Source organism: Haliotis rufescens, unplaced genomic scaffold, assembly GCF_023055435.1.
Source record: "Haliotis rufescens isolate VD_foot unplaced genomic scaffold, xgHalRufe1.0.p SCAF_2, whole genome shotgun sequence".
In the NCBI taxonomy this organism is placed as follows: Eukaryota; Metazoa; Mollusca; class Gastropoda; order Lepetellida; family Haliotidae; genus Haliotis; species Haliotis rufescens.
The window spans coordinates 76,303,695-76,319,464 of record NW_025963890.1 but is presented as its reverse complement, the minus strand read 5'-3'; the positions used below and the strand labels follow the sequence as shown (position 1 = coordinate 76,319,464).

Genomic DNA, 15,770 nt, shown 5'->3' with positions numbered 1-15,770 from the left:
CCATAAATTGATCTCACCAAAATAAAAACCGAATTAGTAAAATGTTGTGGAAAAAGGAAGTAAAGATGTTACGCGACCTTACAGCTGTGACAAACCTACATATAGCCTTACAAAAGTAGGGAATAATAATAATATATTAGTTTCTAGTAATAGGTGTATGATAATAATAAACGATTTGGGAACACATTACAACCGATAGTCAAGCATGACGGTAGATGTTATGACCGCCAACAATCTTGAAGGACCAGAAGAGGTCAGATTGGAAAACTCAAAGTTGACATTTTTGGATCAGTAGTGCGTACCGCCACGATTTCTCAAGCATTCATTCACTCGAGGAGGCATACTGCGTACTGCATACTTGGTATGAGTCTCCTATCGGCGGTATGAGGGAGTCTGTCCCACTCCCCTTGTACCGAGTTCAGCGAACGTGGTCGGCGGCCCATGACGTTGACGCACACGACTCCCTATCATGTCCCAGACGTGTGCAGTGGGGAAATGATCCTCGCCATGGCATCCTCTATGGATGTTGTGCTGCTGGAGGTGAGCATTGACGAGACGTGCACGGTGAGCACCGACGTTGCCGTCTAGAAAACAAAACGTCGGCCAAGAAAAAAGGGACACACAATGGTGTCTGTATGTTGCCAAGATAATACTGTCCAGTGACCCTTCCTTGCACAATATGAAATGGGGTTCGCTCAGCCATAGTAATGTAACCCCACATCATAACCGATCCGAAGCGAAATCCACCATGAAGTATCAGGTTGACATTGGTTTAATTTTCGTTTCGACGTCGCCAGACTCGACCAAGTGAGTGAGTGATTATGGTTTTACGCCGCTTTTAGCAATATTTCAGCAATATCACGGCGGGGGACACCGGAAATTGGCTTCACACAATGTTCCCATGTCGGGAATCGAACCCGGGTCTTCGGCGTGACGGGCGAACGCTTTAACCACTAGGCTACCCCACCGCCCCGACTCGACCAAGCCTATCAAGGAAATGCAAAGTGAATTGGGACTCACCTGAAAACATGCCCTGTGACCAGCGACGATTACCCCAGTTTCGACGTCGTGTACACCAATGGCATCTGTTGGCAATATGACGATTTGTAAGGGGCGGCACAACATGTGGTTGTCGAGCATGGAGATGAGATGCATGAAGATGATTTCTAATCGTGTGACCCGTAACTGATAAATGTGATTCGCAGTTTGACCTCTTTCGTAGCGCATGCATTCGAATCGATCGATCCTGTACTCTTGTCGTTGACCTGGGGCGCGCTGGACGATCGTCATTATTGTGGGTTTGTTGGTACCAGTTCCATAATCTGCTAATATGTCAATTGTTTTGATATATGTACAGATACCTTCCAGTCGAGACAAGTTTGTTGTTCGTTTACAAAACAAGATTAAATATACTTCATTTGATAAACAGGTTTGGCTTCAAAGACGTTTTTATACTATTCAAATCACAGGATATTATTCTCTACTCTGAAACAATTCCCAAAAGATGACAGTGCTTTTAAGCACTTATTTTGCCCTTATGGAATCAAAGGTGATTATAAGCTAAAAGCTATTCCGTTAAGGCACAAGAACCGGGATGATTTCCATTTATATCAGCGGTGCATTAAACTGTCAGGCAGACGGGAATATGTTCAGTGAGAAATACACGAGATGTACTTTAGAGTAAATATATTTCAGTGGCATATTTGGTAAATTATACCAAGTATATATTTTTAAATGATGTAATCCGGTTAGTAATAGGTACCCATCAACCTCTGCTGATCGTAAGAGGCGACTTCATGGATCGTGTTGTCAGACTCGGTGACTTGGCTGAATACCTTTTTTCATTGTGGTGTGGATCGTTGCGTATAATATCAATCACTGCCTTGTGTGTAACCTGCCTGGATTATTCACTAGCCACCTTCATACACGTTTTGTTGGTTTGTTGTTGAAAGCCGAGCTCAGCAATATTCCAGCTATATGACGGCGGTCTGTAAATAATCGTGTCTGAACCAGACAACCCAGTGATTGACATCATGAGCATCGATCCACGCAATTGGGATACGATGACATGCATCAACCAAGTCAGCGAGCCTGACCACCCGATCCCGTCAGTCGCCTCTTATGACAAGCATAGTCGTCCATGGCATGCATGGGTTACTGATCTACCCCGGATCTTCACAGGTCCTTCACATAAGAGGAATGTCACTGACTGCAGCGTTAAACAAACAAACATATATTTTAATGAATCAAAACCTCTTTTACCTACTCTGTATGACTAGTAACAAATCAGATGCCATGTTGTTGAAGGTGTAGATGGCCTGTCATACCTATCCAGGCAGGAGCTCGTGTTAGAGCCGATGCCTGGATGAATCACGATCCTCACATTTCGATCTATCACCGGAAGCAATGATGCAAATTTAGCAACTTATGTATCGTCAATGAGAATCCATGGCAACGGGGAATTTATAAGGGATGTACTAGGATGGAGGCAGGGTATGTAATACGCTTTGTTCTGTTGGGGTATGCCTTTTATCAGTCCGAATTATCTCCATTCGTGATTGACTGGGTCAAAAACGTCAGTGTTGCTAAATTTGAAACAGGTTCTCGAAAAAGAGTTTTACACGAATATGTGTTTAATCATTGGCTTTGTGAAATTACCTAAGAAAAGGGCCGAGGTGGCTTACATCTTATATGTATGTCATTCAGGTGGGTCAACCTAGTGCTTCGTCACACCGACTCTCAGGGTTCGATTCCAAACCTGGAAAAATGTGTAAATAAAAGCGACAAGTTCATTTGCATATTCATAAGAAATATCTGCCAAAAGCAGAGTCGAGTGTGCGGTTTTGAGAATATCATGTCTGTGAACTAGTATCGAACAGTCATGATACCAGATGTTTCGTAGTGGTGTTTGGCCATTTCTGGAGTGTCCTGAAGTTCGGAGATTGTGACTATAAATTCAGTGACAATAAGACAGATAGGATGTTGGAGAATCGTCCATGTAACCTTAATGATCAGGTATTCTGTCAAATGTGTTCCATGAGTGTTCCTGGAGGCAATGTTCTCTTAATAGATTGGGTTTTTTTATCGCAACATGTGTGCAGTTGTTATGTACTTGCTTTCTATTGCAGCTAGTCTAGACTTAAGGCACCATAATTATGCAGTTATGTGTACGTTACCGGATTCTTTGACTATATCCCCAGGCGAATAACGGCAAAGGCGTTAGTGTCTTAGAATAATAATATATACTAGTAAAACTGGGACAGTAGGGGTAGCCTGGTAGGTAAGCGTTAGCTCGTCACGCCGGAGACCTGGGTTCGATTCCCTAGAAGGGTACATTTTGTGAAGCCCATTTCTGGTGTCCTCGCCGTGAGATTTCTGGAATATTTCTAAAAGCGGCGTCAAACCATACCAACTCACTTGCAATACTGACATTGACTTTGAACTACACTGTGCAACCTATATTGAAACATAAGCTTACAGAAAAAGTTAGTGCGCTTCAAATAAAGTTGATGTTAATGTACGGTGCAAACTTTTAAAGTTTGCGTTTTTGTTGGGTGAATGATACTCACACACGTGGTTTGTGAATGTTAACAGCATACAGTGATTGTTTGGCTAAGACATGCTCATACACTTTTAATTAACCGTAAACAACGCTTGCGCAATGCTACGGGTTAGCTGAATGGTACAAAACGAAGCTGCCATAGAAACAAAATATTAGCTCTTTGAGGACGTTATCTACAGCAGAGCAACACTCATGACTTGGCTCGGTCGGTCGTCCACGTGTGCCGTCACGTCCGGCCAAGACAACCATATCCGGTTGGTGCATCTACGGAACCGATACCAAAGTTAACTGTCACATGAACAGGTCGGGCAATTCATGGGTTGAGACCAATTAGTGGCACGACCGTACGCAACCGGTTGAGGGAGCACAACATCCGGCGAAAACGTCCAGCGAAACGCCTAATTGTGCTTCCATGTCACCGCCAGGAACGCCCAGTTTGGTGTAGACAGCAACTGAGGTTTAGAAGGCAAGGCTGGGACAATATACAGGTTTCATCTGTACAGCTCGGTTGGTAGCGTAAGATCTACAGGCGCCAAGGGGAATGTTTCAGCGACATTTGCGTTTCTCAACGTCGTTAGTTGGGTGGTGAAAGTGTCATGGTGAGGGGTGACGTCGTCACTCGTCACAAATAACACGGGTTGTAAAAACATAACATTATGATTACTGTACTGTCATGGCCGACTATTTCTCCAGACCTCTCCCCCATTGACGATGTCTAGGATGAGATAGAGCGACATCTACGACAGGACCAGAACCAGACGTTAACGCTTGCACAGTTGGACTCAATCGTTGGTTTTGACTTGAAATAACATCCTCAAGTTTTCAACCATCTTGTGTCTTCAATGCTGACGCGCATGTATCAACGCAAACGGTGGTCAAACGCGTTGTTACACCACCCCACTTTTAGGGCGTGTCGCTCTGTCTCATGTTTCCAGGTACGAATTTTGTCATTGATTTTTTTTATGATAAAGCATTGCTCAACAAATGACTAAAGCTTATGTTGTAATTTTCAATAACATCCCATTTACACAACTTTTTATGAAGCACAGTTACTTTTTTTCTACAAGTATACTAACAGTTCTCAGAAGTATACTATTGAGTGTTCGATTGAGTGAGTGAGTGGGGTTTAACGCCGCTTTTGAAATGTGTTTCAGTAACATCACGGCGTGACAGCTTGATCTGGGAGAACAGGTTGAAGTGATGCAGATCTTAGGCATTTACCACGTTGCTGAAATCCACGAGAAAGGGGATGCTGTGCCCCCTTAAATGCACTAACAATTATTATATTAAATCATCCTAACATTCACCACTAAAGTGTGATTGCAATTCTATCAAATACTGGCAAATGATCATACTTACGAACAATTATGATAGAAATGAACAAAATCAACACAAGCTAATAATTCAAACGAATACGTAGAAACATTCCATTACATTAACCAGCAATACTAAACTTTAAAACAATGCAACATGATATAAAAAAATACTTACACATTTTTACACCAAAATACAAAATGAAAGCTGTGTTTAATAAACAGAAGGATACACAGGTGACCCAGCCGTCTAATGCTCTGTAATTCTCTGTGCAGAGGTGCGTGGTTTAGTCACGCTTGACTGTTATTCGCTCTGATTGTGATTCTTAGTTCGTCAAGAAAGGTGAATTTTTATATATTTTTAAGTGCTAAACGCCGGACTTTCCTCCCGAATAGAACTGACGCACCCTCAAATGACTAATATGTATTTCGAAACAGCGATGAACCCGTCTCAATCACTCACGGAAGACACTGCAAAAGCAAAGTCTAAGTACCGAAGTACACTGGGTAAAAGGCCACATAATATTTTGACACAAGTAGGGCATGGCGTCCTCCATCGAACAATGTGACACCCCAAGACACTTCTGAGTTTTAACCAATGAGTATATCAGTAGCGGGTCTCATGAGATCCTCATTTATTGTGGGTGTACCGGTTTGAATTCCATTAATATTATGATAAAATACTTACTGACACAGAATTCTTCAAGGATTTGCTCATATTTACACATTTTAGTGCAAATTAGTCCCAAACATTCAATTGTTGGGATCATTAAAGTCTATGATTCATGAGAACACAACTGATACATTTCATAATGAATTGTTAAGGTTTTCTAAAAGTATGCATAATCTGTGAACCAAAAGCTTCCCAATCACGTGCGTGTCCCTTGACATACGTAATCACAGGAAAGATCTACTAAAAGCAGAGTCTATTGTACCATTGGATTGCTACAAGAGTGCTGCATCTATGTTACAATGAGTTGGGTGAATACTCTATAAAGAAAACATCTCTGCTTTAGTTGAGATCCTCGGCATATTGATGACCAGGTTTGCGTCTATTCTATCATGACACACCTGGATTCTGATTGGTCCACCAGAGGTGTCGCAACAGGACATAAACGCACTCGGTTTTGAGTTAGTCTCTTGATCACATACCGCATTTCTACATATATATATGCAGATGAACCGAACCAAATCGGAGGACAATACTTACCCATTTCGCCAACACCTGGTGTAATTATTGGTAATCTGCTTGTGGACTGAAGTCCCTAAGTTACACCATAAACTCAGTTGCCTTTATCTATTCAACTACAAAAGAATTGTGTCCCGAGACATTAAAACTGCATCCCCCTTCCCCGACTCACACACACAGCGTTGTTGCAAATCGACTATATTTCTTAAACGTCTTTCTCTGCTCCTGGACACAGCAGACGTAATTGAACATTAACATATCGATTTTATTGATTTTAACAATATCGATAAATGCACTATCGTGTCACTGGATTTTCTGGTTTATCGATCACTTGATTGTCTGGTTTGTTTAAAGGCCATCGTCGCCATTCGTCACCACTCGCCCCTTTCCGTAACCTACAGGAAGACTCGTCCCCTATCGATAAATGTTATGTGCGAAAATACGACAAACCAATCAGATTGCGCGTATGATTTCAAGTTCTTCGTCAAAGAATCCCTCAGAAACAATTTTTGATTTAACATATGTCTTACACATCTAAAAATATACCCACGACACAGTTAAATGTGGTCAATCATACTGTATAATTCCGCATGTCCCGATGTGCTTTAAATTGCATCTGAAATATATATAATATATGGGGAAATATATGTGAACCATTACTCAAACAGTTGACAACTGTTTTAGGTATGCCCGTTTGCGCTAAGACGGAACCCGGTCGCAAAAATGGCCATGAGAGGGGCACAAGTCGCTGTTCGGCTTGTCCCGGAATAACACGAGTTGGTCACGAATGCATCGTCGCGTGGCAGGAGTACTGAGTCGGACAATACATACTTACCTTCTAGACACATTTTGTGAATGGCGGGTGCTGCCGGTAGAGCGGGCTATGCTTACCCGTTCACGAACACCTGGTGCCATTTGTTTCAGTGGCCCATTCATATAATCTTCACATTTAGTTTGCCCTTTACGCTGAATAGAATCTGTTCTAGACATCTAGACTGACAATCCTCTCGGGTTATATTAATATACGTATTAATCCAATTCAATGTAATATGGATGCAATATTCATGTAGCCATCCCATCGTACAATCGCACAGTGGACTTTATCAGAGCCTTTTCCTATAATTATAGAGATATGATCATATCGCTGCCTGACCCGTGAAGATCCGGGGTAGAATAGGTCTTCAGAACCCATGCTTGCTGTAAAAGACGATTATGTTTGTCGTAAGAGGCGACTAACGGGATCGGGTGGTCAGGCTCGCTGAATTGGTTGATGCATGTCATCGATCCCAATTGCGTGGCTCGATGCTCATGGTATTAATCACTGAATTGTCTGGTCCAGACTCGATTATTTATATATAGCTGGAATATTGCTGAGTGCGGCGTTAAACAACAAACAAACAAAACAATCATCGCTGCCTGTTGCATATATTGCTTGGACTGAACCACGTCAGTTTATCGTAGGAGAGGCAGCTTAATAGGTATTTGACAGATTTTAGGGATGTGAAGTTGTACTTAAGTGCCAGTAATGCATATTCAGAATGACCATATCTCCACCGGAACTTTGACCTTGCTGAACTTCACTTATTTCCATTACTTTTTCATTGTTTGTGACTGCCAAAATCTTTGTTCACAATGACGGTGTTATTTACAAATTGCATGAAACCAGAGGAGAATCCCAATCTGAAGCTTTATTCATTTTTAACCCGTTGATTTACTTGTTGGAAATGAGCATGACTTAATCTTTACACGCGAACGTTTTAGACTCATGCAGGTATAGGCCACGTCCATAAAAGCAATTGTAATTCCTGTTTGTTTCCATTTCATTGTCTCCTTTCGTAATATATGCTTTGATGAACTTGATTCAGAAACTGAAAGTGCATTCCTGACCAACACATTGGTGGTCATAAATATCTTAACGTTTTATGCCTTGTTCGCTGTTGCTTTGATGTCACAGAATATTCCTATTAATCAATTGATCTTTGATGTCAACCTTCTTGAATGCTCCACAATGTTTCTAGACCTTGTTTCAGGCTCCATGATGTCGGCATATTCGTCTGGCTTTTGAAACATTTTATGTTATTTTTTAAATACATTTCCTTCAGAGATTACTTCACATGTCTTTTGAATGGCACCACATATTTTGTTATTTGTGAATATTTTCAAATTAAAATATTTGAAAAGGATTATACTTCACAAGGCTGACGATCGTAACGATGGCAGCACGGAGGCAGGTTTACAGACTATGATCAGAAGTCGGTAATGTCAACAATCTTTGAAGACTAAGATTAATGCTTGAAAATTAATGAGTTGTGTCGTCCTTCGCGAGAGAAATATTCACAATCAATATCAAACAGAAGTGGAGACGGCAGAAATGGAACAAATTCCACCAATACACAAAGCTTTGCAAAGACGATGAAAAATTATTTCTATTGTCCATTTGTCATATGTACAACAGAATCACAATCAGATTCCAACCTTGATATCGGTGTTGGATAACTATGGGCAACGGAAGTAGAAGCAACATTAACTAGACGGACTATTGCCATGGATTTAGTCGTATTCTGTAACTTACACTTCATATCCAAATTCATGCCAACAAATCAATGCTCCCTTTAAAAGTAAATTTCTTTTAAATTATTTCATGAGCCATTCCATACCCATGGGCAGTATTCCTAAAATTGGCATTTGAGTCCATCAAAGACACAAAATGTTCCTTAATGATCCCCGTGCATATAATGGAACGTGATGCTTCAGGATGTGAAGACCGTCGGTGCTGACACGAACCTTCCAGTCGAGACAACTTGGTTATTGATGTAACAAACAGATTCAAAAATACCTCTTTTGACATAGGATACTTTCCAATGACTTTTCCGTACTATTTAAATTACAAGATATTTTTTCTCAGCTCTGAACGAATTCCAAGAAGCTGGCTGTGCTTATTTCGCTCTTGTGGAATCAAAACTGATTATAACCTAAACTTATCTTGAACGTAAATTCCGAGTTCATCGTGTACCCATCAACTTATGCATGTCATTAAAGGCGACATAATGGATCGGTCGGCCATGCTCGGTGACCTGGATGATTGCCTGTCATCATATCATATGTGGCGGCATGGATAGTTGCTCTTGATATCACTCACTGGGCTGGCTCGATTATTTGCAAGCTGTCATCATCACACACACACACACACACACACACACACACACACACACACACACACACACACACACACACACACACACACACACACACACTCTCTCTCTCTCTCTCTCTCTCTCTCTCTCACACTCACACACACACACATACAAAGACACACACACACATACAAAGACACACACACACACAAAGACACACACACATACAAAGACACACACACACATACAAAGACACACACACACATACAAAGACACACACACATACAAAGACACACACACACAAAGACACACATACACACAAAGACACACATACACACACATACAAAGACACACGATCACACGCAGAGAGACACACATACACACAATATACACACAGACAGACACACACAGACACACAATATACACACAGACAAACACACATACACACGCAGAGAGACACATAGACACACAATATACACACAGGCACACACGCAGGACATCCATACCATTTTCGCGAACACCTGGTGTCGTCACTGATTTTCAATTTACAATTTTCACCGCCATTTTACCGTGTACGCCGAAATGGAATCTGTTTCGTCAGATAATCGAGAGTATTTTTCTGTGACATTGATTTTTTTATGTACCTATTTTTGCGCCCTGTCGCTGCGAGGCCCTGTTGAGTTCGGCCTTGATGGGGCAATGTTGATGTGAAGAACAGCGACCCTTTGTCCTTAAGTAAGGAACAAGCTAATTTGGCCAGCTATAGTTACGTTCTTGCTGGCATTTACACCATGCCAAACATGCTTTGAGAGGAGCTTGCTGGCCTGGAGGAAACGCGATCCTTTCTTTAAGACGAAGCACTGGAAGCGATAATGCAAAATCATCTACTTATGTATCGTTAAATAAATCAGAATCCATGGCAACGGGAAATCTATTACTGGCTTATATCGGATTTGCTGTATGAAGACGGACGCAGGGAATGTAATATGCTTTGTTCTCTCGAGTTATACTTTCGTTCGTCCGAATTATCTCTAAACGCGATTAATTAACGTTCGCTGTCAACACCTTCAACTCAGAGCTTAGTGTTACTAAATGTGAGACACGCTGACGTAAATTAAATTTACATAAATAAGTGTTTTCGGCAATAATGGTTGCGTCTAGGCAATGATGTATATACAGTCAAGCAATGTCGGATTTTGAAACATTTTGAAAAAAAAATGGAAACAAAGACTGCTCGTGTTTCGTGTATGAAAAATCTGTTGTTTTTTCACCCTATTTGTGACGCACGAACCAATAACTTTAGATATTAGAAGCCAATATTTTTATCTGACAGCAGTCTGTGTTTTGTTTCAGGATACAGATACGTAGTTATAACTACTTTCGGAGTGTCCACTGGTCTGTATTCAAAGTATTTAACTTTTTATTCTAATTTAGTTTCTTTTCATTTATATAATGTTGAAGTCCAGTTAGAAATGGTTTAGTGTTACATTCTATTGGACTACACCACATCTCAACTATGTCGAGTGAGTGAGTGAGTTTGGTTTTACGCCGTATTTAGCGCCGCATTAAATATTACATATTTTGTAGGTGTATACATATAAGAAACATAAGTCACAGCTATCATTGTCGCTACAGGGTTCATAAATATAAATTTCTAAGTTAAACTAACCAAAATTTATACCAAGTTAGTAAATTGTTGGTGTAAAAGAAGTGAAGAGGCCTCATCTTGTAAAGCGACTTACAACTACGGCCATCGCAAGACTATCCTATATTGGTTAATATATAGGGTTTTCGATAGCCTTGACGCTTGGATAACTTTGCCGAATGAGACCTTGCTCAGAGCGAGAAATTACTCAATTTGCACGACCTTCCCGTTAGCTAACACGTAATACGGTAGTTTATGCGTTAAAATTGTTATAAAATCTCGGCTTCCATTCCAACTACCTAAAAATGTCATCAAATTTTTATCAAAACTCACGTGAACGACCCAAATAGCACATAATAATGATCAGACGTCACAGGCTGTCGCAAACCAAAATAAGTCCCCTGGTAGTTACGTATAATCAAAACGTAAATATCCAGGTGTTTATAACCGTATCTGTATCACATGAAAAGGAGGTAAATATAGAAGAGAGACATTACTAAAAAAAATAATGCAGAGAATAATTGCAAAATTACAATAATGGCACGAACTCAATTTCTGCTTTTGAGGCAGCTGTACTCCTGTATCATGGAAGTCCAGGAATAGGCTTCCTCAGCGGATAGCGATATTCTTAAAGCCTAGATTCGGTTTTTCAGAGATGTGCCAATCACTGGTGATCACAAGGGAGGATGTCGTGAAAAAAGCAGTTAATTGAATGAAATAACACAGAGCCATTTTTTTCTCTGTGAACAATATGCCAGTAGTCAAAGCTGGACATCTGCGAAGAATCTAAAAAAGTGTTTACGAAATAACAGGAATCATATCGGTATCAGTTTGTACACACTGGATTTGATGGTATTTCACGTCATTTAAAATATGAATGTAGTTGATTTTGAGAATATGTTGTCTGGTCTTTTAATTTGTCAAGATCACAATGTACATATACACATGTTGTGGACAATAAACTGATGATGCATTCATTTCAAATGTCAAATGTTCTGTGATGTTTATGACATTTGCAAAGCAGTCAACGTATTTATTAAAAACACTGAGCCTTCTTTAAGTCGTTCTACATACAGTGGATAGGATAGTGTGTAATGATATTTCAAATTTGAAGGACATTGATTATGATATTTAAATAACGTTTTTACATTTTCAGTATCTAGATTGACATAAGTATTATATGTATCTCGTATAAAAAATATAAATGGACAAAGGAGCACGGAGGGTACAGTGGCCAACGGCGCTGCAATTCATTGTGCAGGGTTACTCCCCGTCGACGTAACAGGATCCGCTGGTAATGGGTTCAGATTCTGCTTGATTATGATGCTTGGTTATTCAACACAATATCCATATTAAAGTGGCAAACGTCATTTCAGGTTTCCCCCGACAGTGGTCTGACCTTTAGAAGGAGATGGGTGGGCCATCTTCAGTTTCGGTAAAATCGCATTAAGATGGCATAAAGTGCATAATCTGTTTCATAAAATGAGAAAAGGTGTACCGAAAAGTATATATGTATATCATGCTCATGAACTGTACAGATGTACATTGCGAGTGTGTGAGCTGGGTGTCTGGCTGTCGTTGGAATTATTCCAGCCAATGGATCGGGTGGGGAGTGTTTTTTGGGGAGGCATTCACTTCTATCAGTGTACTCAAGTTGGGACTGGGAGTATTTTAGCTATTACATTACTTCACTTCCTCATCTACCTTCAGTGACACCCGTTAACCTTGTCGGTACCGTTCTGATTGAAATCATCCATATTATCAAGGTTCTATATTAGGAAATGATGGTTTTATTGAGTGCGAGTGAGCCTAATTTACACCTCAGTAACCGTCTGTGAGGTAGGGTGTGAGACACAGTGTGTGGTAGGGTGTGAGACAGGGTGTGTGACAGGGTGTGAGACAGGGTGTGTGACAGGGTGTGTGACAGGGTGTGAGACAGGGTGTGAGACAGGGTGTGAGGGAGGGTGTGAGGGAGGGTGTGAGACAGGGTGTGAGGGAGGGTGTGAGACACAGTGTGTGGTAGGGTGTGTGACAGGGTGTGAGACAGGGTGTGTGACAGGGTGTGAGACAGGGTGTGTGACAGGGTGTGTGACAGGGTGTGAGACAGGGTGTGCGACAGGGTGTGTGACAGGGTGTGAGACAGGATGTGTGACAGGGTGTGTGACAGGGTGTGAGACAGGGTGTGAGACAGGGTGTGTGACAGGGTGTGAGACACAGTGTGTGGTAGGGTGTGAGACAGGGTGTGTGACAGGGTGTGAGACAGGGTGTGTGACAGGGTGTGTGACAGGGTGTGAGACAGGGTGTGAGACAGGGTGTGAGACAGGGTGTGAGACAGGGTGTGTGACAGGGTGTGAGACAGGGTGTGTGACAGGGTGTGAGACAGGGTGTGAGACAGGGTGTGTGACAGGGTGTGAGACAGGGTGTGTGACAGGGTGTGTGACAGGGTGTGAGGGAGGGTGTGAGGCAGGGTGTGAGACAGGGTGTGAGACAGGGTGTGAGACAGGGTGTGAGGGAGGGTGTGAGGCAGGGTGTGAGGCAGGGTGTGAGGCTAGGCGTGAGGCAGGGTGTGAGACAGGGTGTGAGACAGGGTGTGAGGGAGGGTGTGGGGCAGGGTGTGAGACAGGGTGTGAGACAGGGTGTGAGACAGAGGGGGGGAGGGTGTGAGACAGGGTGTGTGACAGGGTGTGAGACAGGGTGTGAGACAGGGTGTGTGACAGGGTGTGAGACAGGGTGTGAGACAGGGTGTGAGGCAGGGTGTGTGACAGGGTGTGAGGCAGGGTGTGAGACAGGGTGTGTGACAGGGTGTGAGACAGGGTGTGTGACAGGGTGTGTGTCAGGGTGTGTGACAGGGTGTGAGGCAGGGTGTGAGACAGGGCATGAGACGGGGTGTGAGGCACGGTGTGAGACAGGATGTGAGACAGGGTGTGAGGTAGGGTGTGAGGCAGGGTGTGAGACAGGGCGTGAGGCAGGGTGTGAGACAGGGCGTGAGGTAGGGCGTGAGGCAGGGTGTGTGGCAGGGTGTGAGACAGGGCGTGAGGCTAGGCGTGAGGCAGGGTGTGAGACAGGGCGTGAGGCAGGGTGTGTGGCAGGGTGTGTGGCAGGGTGTGAGACAGGGTGTGAGACAGGGTGTGAGACAGGGTGTGAGACAGGGTGTGTGACAGGGTGTGAGACAGGGTGTGAGACAGGGTGTGAGGCAGGGTGTGAGACAGGGTGTGTGACAGGGTGTGAGACAGAGGGGGGGAGGGTGTGAGACAGGGTGTGTGACAGGGTGTGAGACAGGGTGTGTGACAGGTAGTGAGACAGGGTGTGTGACAGGGTGTGAGACAGGGTGTGTGACAGGGTGTGTGACAGGGTGTGTGACAGGGTGTGAGGCAGGGTGTGAGGCAGGGCGTGAGACAGGGTGTGAGACAGGGTGTGAGGCAGGGTGTGAGGCAGGGTGTGAGACAGGGTGTGAGACAGGGTGTGAGGTAGGGTGTGAGGCAGCGTGTGAGGCAGGGTGTGAGTCAGGGTGTGAGACAGGGTGTGAGGCAGGGTGTGAGGTAGGGTGTGAGGTAGGGTGTGAGGTAGGGTGTGAGGTAGGGTGTGAGGCAGTGTGTGAGGCAGGGTGTGAGGCAGGGTATGAGGCAGGGTGTGAGGCAGGGTATGAGACAGGGTGTGAGACAGGGTGTGAGACAGGGTGTGAGACAGGGTGTGAGACAGGATGTGAGACAGGGTGTGAGACAGGGTATGAGGCAGGGTATGAGACAGGGTGTGAGGTAGGGTATGAGGCAGGGTATGAGGCAGGGTATGAGACAGGGTGTGAGGCAGGGTGTGAGGCAGGGTGTGAGACAGGGCGAGAGGCAGGGTATGAGGCAGGGCGTGAGGCAGGGTGTTAGGCAGGGTGTGAGACAGGGTCTGGACTGACGAGGTTCAACTGTTTGCCAAACATAGACAGTGAAACCTTAGTAGTGTCAGGACCTGTCAGTTATGTAAGGAACATCCTCATCATCACAAAAGACATTACTGCGTTACGATGATTCATAATTCCGAAAGTTAATCCGGACGATGAACGATCAACTCACCCCTCGATTTTCCATTCCACTAAAATAGTGTACTCTATCATAATATTTTAGATAAAGATTCAAGTTTGAAAAAGTTGTGTTTGTTTTGGCAGTATGGCTGTGTTTATCCCGCTATGAGAATCATATGCCTCCATTATTTGCAGACAATATTGGTGTGTACATAACTCCTACTGTGAGATATGAAACGAGTGACATTTAGCTGTTTTGAATAGGGAGCGTTGACATTTATGCTATTCTAAAATAGGCGTATAATCGATGAGCTGTCATCTGTCCTGCCAGTAACGATGCCCATGGACATACTGACAGTCCGCAGCCTTTATGTCATCCAACATTGCTGGATTAAACCTAAATCGCTGAGGCAAACCTCAATAAGTTACTTTGTAGTGACAACAGATTATACAGATCTATCAGATTTGAAATTGAGGATGTGATTATAATCCGCATCCAGGGGTGAGATTCAGTTTTCTGAAGAGTGAAAAAATGGACGTCCTCCATAAATCTCCACAGACCTAATAAGGAAGCGTATGTGTAATAGGTCGTGTGAATGTGTAACACTATCCATCGGTCAAGGAGAGACAGAAGCAGGGAATCGCGTAAACACATCTGATTTATGAGTGAGCAAATGTTTTACACAGCAGAACACTGCAGTTTTTCATGTCGCAGCAGTACATTGAATTAAAGCATGTCATTCACGTCGCACCAATGCATTGTATTAAGGCATTTTTTTCACGTCGCAGCTGTACTTTGTATTGAAGCATGTTTTTAAAGCTATAGCAGTACACTGTATTGAAGCTAGGTTTTCACAACGCAGCAGAACATTTTATTAAAGCCTGTTTTTCACGCCACAACAGTAAATTCTTAGGAAA

General features: G+C 43.0%; 1 protein-coding gene across 1 annotated transcript; it reads left to right on the top strand.

Moving 5' to 3' along the window:
- Window positions 1-441: 441 nt before the first annotated feature.
- Window positions 442-14,718, top strand: LOC125382007 (fibroin heavy chain-like). The gene is made up of 3 exons (XM_048399429.1): window positions 442-564; window positions 13,287-14,043; window positions 14,207-14,718. Exons 1-3 carry the CDS (start codon window positions 442-444, stop codon window positions 14,716-14,718), a joined length of 1,392 nt encoding a protein of 463 aa, XP_048255386.1.
- The last annotated feature ends 1,052 nt before the right edge of the window (window positions 14,719-15,770 follow it).

Coding starts and splice junctions, on each gene's coding strand:
- LOC125382007 (XM_048399429.1), top strand. CDS start 442: ATGACGTTGACGCACACGACTCCCTATCATGTCCCAGACGTGTGCAGT. Junction 565..13,286: donor GCATTGACGAGACGTGCACG/GTGAGCACCGAC, acceptor GGTGTGTGACAG/GGTGTGAGGGAGGGTGTGAG. Junction 14,044..14,206: donor GACAGGGTGTGAGGCAGGGT/GTGAGACAGGGT, acceptor GGTGTGTGACAG/GGTGTGAGGCAGGGTGTGAG.